At 42.6% G+C, this 7,694-nt stretch overlaps 1 protein-coding gene across 1 annotated transcript in view; it reads left to right on the top strand.

Moving 5' to 3' along the window:
• Positions 1 to 206: 206 nt before the first annotated feature.
• The window catches only part of si:ch211-243j20.2 (uridine-cytidine kinase-like 1), a 45,747-nt gene continuing 38,259 nt past the window's right edge, over positions 207 to 7,694 (top strand). The window contains exons 1-2 of the mRNA XM_056294546.1: positions 207 to 298; positions 1,718 to 1,926. Of these exons, the coding sequence (XP_056150521.1) occupies positions 207 to 298; positions 1,718 to 1,926 (301 nt within the window). The remainder of the gene's footprint in view (positions 299 to 1,717; positions 1,927 to 7,694) is intronic.

Below are 7,694 nucleotides of genomic sequence, written 5' to 3'. Positions count from 1 at the left end.
TGTTATTTTGTAATCATTGCCGCTATGTAGTCCGTATGCTCAACTGGCTTCATTTGGGGGAGAAAAAAAATCGATTAACAATTCGATCAGTCTTCTAATAAAATCCACTGACCCCGCCCGCCCGGGCTGACGCGTTTTGTATACAAACATTGACGTCATCACGCCCCCTGCAACGTGTTCCTTTCGCGCCTGAGAGCGATGGAAACATGGCGATGACAGCGAACCCATCGGAACGCGTCCAGACGCAGCACAAAGAGGACGGAGCTGAAGAGAGCAGGTCCATGTCCAGATCTGACAGGTAAGCCAACGGACAATGTGTGCGCATCGGTTGCGGTAACGAGCATTACGGCGCAGACGGCTAACGCTAATATTAACAAATGATACTATGCTAGCCAGCTAACTGGCTTAGCTAGCGTTTCAGCTCAACGTGTCCGTGCCCGACCAAGAGCGGAAGCAGACTGATGGTTTGAACAAAACTTGCAAAATCCACATTTACATACACGTACGTGTGGCGGTGACCACATCAACCGCTTTCTAGCCTGCAAGGCAGGATAGCTACGTTTGGATATAAACACAAAGTGGGTCTCGCTTGCTGCTCTGCTAACCATAAAGCTAGTCAATGCTACCATTTAGCCGGGCTGTTGTACGTCTGGATGGATATTCGCTGATTCATTAGACGTGGCATTGTGGGACTAAACTTGGAAGTTTAGGGAGGCTCGAAGTTTGGTTAAGTGCCTTACTTAACCGTTACCCTGTACATGGCTCTACCCCTCCTCGACTTTTACCATGTAAATAAGTTACCGATATCGCAGGTGTTCGTAATATCAGCACATTATTTAACTTAAATGACCATCATTCGCTCTGTCATAGGAGTATTCAATTCCATGTTTCATTGTCTGTTGTACATGTAATTTGAGCAGTGACAAAGTTGGGTTGAATTTTGGATGTGGAGAGGGATCTGGTGTCACTGTCAATAAGACATGGTCTCCTAACTTGGGAATTGTCATATATTGTTTAACAGGGTGTGGTACAACTAGTTCATCGCCATCATACATACTTTCCCTAGATGTGCTAAAATGCCTGTTTTATTCAGATCACCAGACACGGCGTTCACACCTTGTGGTGTTTATGGTGAAATTGTTTTAAATGGAACAGAAAATAATCAGGATTAGATTAGCCACAACATCTCCAAGCCAAGTGATGACAGCCTTACTCATGCTAGTGCCTGCCCCATCCTATGTCATGCTGTATACAGGGCATCTGTGTGATTTCCTGGGGAGGGTTGGCAAGCATACCCCCCTCCCCCTCACCCACACAGATAGCAGACTCATCACTGTGGGGAGAAGTGAACAGAGGGAGACTCTAGAGTGCATGGGCTCTCTCCATTCTCTTTCTGCAGGACAGTCAGTGACGGTATCCATATAATGCCCATTTTGTAACAGCAGCACAGGGGCAGGTGTGAGCACACAAGGCATCTCTGATGGTGACCAGTCATACATAAGGAAAATGACCGAACATGTTGCAGATTCAACCCCAGGCCATCTCTCAGGAAAGTTAATTCTAAAGCAGGTTTATAAATGAGCGTTAGTTCATGGGATATTTTGTTAGCAATGGTCAGATTGAGTTTTTTTACATCTCTAAACAATGTTATTCCTGCTTGAAGGTGCCTGTGCATTACCCATTTGTTGATAGAATAGTATGTTATCTCCTGTTCCAGTGGGAGTGGAGAGGATTCTCTGGATGGCCTGCCAAGCCATGCCCCCCAGTGTTCTTTGACTCCCTCGCTGTCACCACGTAAACGGACCACCAGCCAATCCAAAACAGAGCCTCCACTACTGAGAACCAATAAGAGGACCATCTACACTGCTGGCAGACCTCCTTGGTACAATGTAACAGGGACCACCTTCAAAGAGGCCTTTGTCATTGGTAAGGGAACATGCCCCAGCCACATTTGCCAATAAAATAAGGCCTTCTTGTACCAAACAGCTGAAATGGTTGAACAACTGGAACTTGAATCTTTGGTAACACTTTAGTATGGGGAACATAGTCACCATTAATTAGGTGCTTATTAGCATGCAAATTAGCAACATATTGGCTCTTAATTGGTCATTATTACATACTCATTAATGCCTTATTCTGCATGGCCTTATTATACAACCAGCAAGCCATTAACTATGAGTTTTCCCTCTATAACCTCAGAATTATTGCTTATTAGTAGTACCATCTCAATATGCTTCGCTTAGTATGGACTTTATAAGGTGGTAGTACCACAAGAAGAGTTATTCTCCCTTACTAACACTTAATGAATATGGTCTGTTCTTACATAACAAAACACAAAACTACAAGTGTTAATAGTGTTAAATTACTCTAAATTAAGTTTTTGTTACTTAGAATATGTTCCCCATACTAAAGGGACATCTTGATCATTACTAATTCACTAGTAATTACGTTTTTTTACTTAGAATATGTTCCCCATACTAAAGTGTTACCGAATCTTTTATTGTCCTCGGTTTATGTAGCACAGTTTGATTTATTTGGAGTGACTTCTAAATTCAGGAATGAGGGTGAATATTGTTATGTACAGTACACATTAGAGTAGAGTAAAAGCAGAGACTTTAAATGTACAGGCAACTGGTGTCACTCTACTTTCCCGATCTAGAGGTGGCTGTGAAAAATCATCTATAACCATAATTGAGTTTAATTCAAATTGTTATGAATTTTTAATACACTTAAGCAACAGACAGCCCATAACATTTGAAGATGGGCAGTTGAAGGCAGCAGAGCAATGTGCGTAGGGCCTTATGTCTCTTACCAGCCAGTTCTCCAGTAGAGTTGTGGTACACACTACACAGACGAACCACATCTGCACACAGATTCAGTGGTCAGTCATTGAATTTACAGATGTGAGTGCGGTTTTAGAATATGATTATGGGCGCCAATCAGAAATACCACTGTATTGAATAGTAGTTTGTACATGGCCACAATCACCTAGTTAATATGTTGGCTTAGAGCTCCCTAATTGAAGAATTTCACTGTGGCCAATTTTAAAGTACCTTATCAGTGGTTAAAACAAATTACTATAGGAATGTCATCAGTAGTAGACATTTCAAGAATTCACTGTTTGCATGCCAAGACTTTGGTATTTATGGTTTACCCAATGGTCACAAGGTTGTATGCGACACATCTGCTTTGGCTTAGATTGGAGCCTGGAAATTGGCCCTTTGAATATTTAGTCAACACTTGACTACGGGTGCACAATTAAACATCAATAATCGAATGTCAGGATTATATGTTTCTACAATTTATAACTGAGTAGTTTGGCAGTATTTCAGTGTTTAAATTGTATTTACTATGCATCCAAAACTTGCCAAGTGTTAAATCAAGCATTTCTATTACACCTGACCAATCACAATATTTGAGCATGCAACGTTCGCCCATGTCAACAAAAAAAAGAAGACTGCAGTTATAGATGAGAGAGAGAGAGATCGTAGAGGGTTTTTGGAAAATATGCTTTTTATTTTTGCTCATTTTGTATCATATTACACGGCTGCTTACAAGAGCAAGGACAATTGGAGCCAGCCAAAATTCAACAGCAGACAGATATTGCATATTTGTAGTCATGCTACTATCTCCTTTCAGTTGTGTAATGCTCACATTAACCTGCGTAGCTCGAGCTGTCAAACATAGGAAACCTTGTTTCTCTGCCGCTGTGTTTGTGTAACCCCTGAGAGGAAAACAGGTCACCCTTCTGAATGCTCCTGCTGAAGTTTGGCTATTAAACCACCTCTTGGTTGTCAGAAGGGCTGCATGATTTATTGTTTCAGCATCGTCATCGCAATGTGTGCATGCGCAACAGTCACATCGCAAGACATGTAATGTGAAGTAAGGCAAATTAACTCGAACACTTCATGATGCAACTTTTTGCTGCTTGACATGAGAGGAAAAATCGCACGGTTCTCATTTTCCATGACTAATCTACCAGAGAAATCTGTCTGATATAATAAAATTTACTCCGATTTCATTCCGTTTGGACAAATGACACATCGGCGTGTTCGTCTGCTTTTCAGCTAGTTATGTGCGGATCGCGGTTATATCTGCGGGCACCACAGTTAATCCGCAGATCGGGCTGGCCGAGTCGTAAAAATTACTATTCTGAGTAATAGCAGATGTGTTGCGGGTGGGTGAATTAATCCATCATTAATGAAGAAAATATTAATTACATTCTCTAAAATGTGGACATATTTTAAGCTTCATTTTTCATCAGGCACGGATTAGCGGACTAGACTCTCATTGCGCCAATTGCGGCGTCCATTTTTCTTAAGCAGCAATGGAGGCAAAAAAGGTCTGAGAGGAAATTACAAAAGGAGAATTAAAAAAAAGGAAAGGCAGAAAATTTCCCTGTGGGAGCGATTTAGTGAAATAATTAACCATAACATGTCAAGTGCAACAGCTGTGAAGCATGGTATGTATATGATAACCACAAAACTGGTACCTCAAACATGGTGTAATATGTTCCCATATCAAGCTTACATATATCCCACTGAGAAATAATGGTAATGTGTGATCAGGTGCGGGTCTCTAAACCAGCTAAAATAATTCGCTCGGGTTGGTGGCGGATGGATGATTCATGTGTACATGTGGATTCAGATGACATCAGAGCTGATCTGTGCATCACTGTTCTCGGCCGTCGCTCTGTATCGTCTGTCTGGCTCCATCTCCTCCTTTTTCCGTACAAATGGCGAAAAAAAGCGCTGCTCACTTTTCACACTTCCCCAGCAACTCCCCTACAAAATCACCCCAATCATTCTAGAATGATTAATTCTTTCCAAATGGAGCTATTCGAGTTATCTGGTGAAAAGTCCTGTATTTTTTCATATCGCAATGTGAGTTTTTTTCCAATATCGTGCAGCCCTATTTGTCAGTAATAGTTTGCTGTTTATGTAGAATATGTTTAGGGGACATCCTTAGTGTGTTCTGTTTGCTTACATCTGGGGCAGGAGAATGTGCTCAGTCCACAGTTGGACTGCCCCCACGCTCCACTGACTGTATGACTTGACTATTGAGTGGGGACATTGGCGTTGTCCTGATTGTATGTCAGCAGATTTCACGCTGCTTGACAAAACGCATTTCAATCTGCTTTCTACGCTTTCTCTGCATAGAAAATGATTGAACCATAATACATGAATTAATTGGTTTTATCTACCGTGAGGAATTTCATGAGACAGTGGTTCTGCTACAGCTTTTCTGTTTCACTGTGGGCCGCAGTCTTGCTGGTCAGCACAGTAAAATTTTAGCTACAGTGTTCATCCCAGCAATTGATTGAATGATTGCAAAGAGAAAGCCGGTGCATGCGTGTGTTTGGCAATTTAGTGTGACTACATTTTGTGTGTGTGTGTGTACAGGATGTGTTTGAAGGTGATACATTAGTGTGGCTATTGTGTTAATTCTGTGTGTGTCTGGGTTTTTACGTTTGCCCAGCTAATGTCCTGCTGTTAGGCGCATCAGATTGGCATGGGTGATGCTGTACTGGTGAAGTGGACATTATGTTTAGTGGGCAATTTGTTATTGTCAGTGGGCTGCAATGACTGGTTACAATTTCACACTTGGCTGTGCTGTGGTCAATATGGCTCTCGGTAAAAAAAAGAAAAAGAAAAAAAAAGGCTCATCCAGCAGTGCACACGTACGTGTGTGTACATGTGCATGGTTGTGTGTGCGAACACATGCACACACTCACACACACACACACACACACACACACACACACACACACACACACACACACACACACACACACACACACACACACATCAAGGCTGTACTGGAGGAAATAGGAGAGGGTGCACCCAAGTAGAAAAGTCAACTTGCATGAAAGGTTGGTGGAAGATGGGGGGGGGGGGCGATGGGGAGGAGAGATAGGGGAGCTATGAGGAAAGAAGTAAAGATTTAAAAGATCATAGGGTAGGGCTGCAAAGTGGTCCCACTATTTGTTCTCATTTTGCATCCTTTTTTTCATCCCTTTTGCAGCTGTGTGAGTGAAAAAGCCAGTCCTGAGATAAATACGATGTGATTATTTTTGAATTCTCGCCTAGCATATAGGGGCTACTTTCTCTATGCAGCGGGCAAGATTTTCCGCAGCGACATTTTCCCTTTGAATTCTTTACACAACATCACTTATAAAAAAAACAGCCAATCAGCTCTGTACATAACTGTAGTCCACTGACTTCCGGTTTCTGCAGCGGTCATACCAGTTTCCTGTTTGTTGGTGTGTGCTATTGACAATGGCATATTTTTTACGATGCCTGCAAGATTTACTATGGATAAATGTCAACAACATGCACAGACTTGTCGGCAAACTTTCATCTGCACCGACCAGCAAATGGGTGAAAAGTTTCAAGTTGTACTTATCAAGTTACGTCCACAATTATGAGGATGAGTATTATGAGTATCCTCATAATTGTATCCATGGTAAATCTCGCAAGCATCGTGAAAAATATGCCATTGTCAATAGCACATGCCAACAAACAGGAAACTGGTATGACCACAGCAGTAGAAACCGGAAGTCAGTGGACTACATTTATGCACAGAGTCGACTGATAATGTTTTCAGTTGGTTTATTGTCCTCCATGCTTCCAGGTATAAGGCCTTGTGTGAAATAAGTTTTCTGGCATGTCTCAAAGCAGACAAGCTCTGCATAGGGCATCATGGATAGCTCCTTTTGTTAAAATCAAATCGTGGTGCGTCTTGAGTAGCGTGGCAGTCTATTCCGTGGCCTGCCAGCACAGGGATCGCCAGTTCGAATCCCCATATTACCTCTGGCTTGGTAAGGCATCCCTACAGACACAATTGGCCGCGTCTGCGAGTGGGAAGCCGGATGGGGTATGTGTCCTGGTCGCTGCACTAGCGCCTCCTCTGGTCGGTTGAGGCACCTGTCGGGGGGAATAGCGTGATCCTCCCATGCGCTATGTTCCCCTGGCGAAACTCCTCACTGTCAGGTAAAAAGAAGCGGCTGGCGACTCCACATGTATTGGAGGAGGCATGTGGTAGTCTGCAGCCCTCCCCGGATCGGCAGAGGGGGTGGAGAAGCGACCGGGATGGCTTGGAATAGTGGGGTAATTGGCCAGATACAATTGAGGAGAAAGGAGGGGGGGGAGGGAATCCTAAAAAAAAAACTTGCTGAATGATGATGATTTGGAAAGGTTTTGACCTCCCCAGTGCTAACTGATGGTACTCCAAAATGCAGTATAAATTATTACTTCATTGACTGTTCGTTACGTATTTCAGTAGCCACCCGAAGCCACAATAATTTCCTGACAAAATGTGTTGATCAGTGTTGTTACTTTTGCAGACTTGGAATGTCAGAGTCAGTAGTTTTCATGCTGATGGGTCTTCTTTGAACAAAAGCCCATTCCATCATTTCAGTATGAGTTGTTTATTTCTAAATAGAAGCTCTGCTGGCTTTTTGTTAACACACACACACACACACACACACACACACACACACACACACACACACACACACACACACACACACACACACACACTCGCTGAAGGGCGAGCCATAGTTTTGAGTGATTTTTTTTTGGTGATCAAATAAGTGAAATAGAGGGAAATTTGTAAAGCCTGGGGCAGCTGATATGGATTTATGTGGAGTGTCAAGTATTGAGTAATGTCATCATTTAGTTAGTAATCCATGT

The sequence above is a fragment of the Lampris incognitus genome, chromosome 15 (assembly GCF_029633865.1).
Source record: "Lampris incognitus isolate fLamInc1 chromosome 15, fLamInc1.hap2, whole genome shotgun sequence".
NCBI lineage: Eukaryota > Metazoa > Chordata > Actinopteri > Lampriformes > Lampridae > Lampris > Lampris incognitus.
The sequence above is the reverse complement of the archived record's forward strand: the minus strand, read 5'-3'. Positions and strand labels throughout refer to the sequence as shown.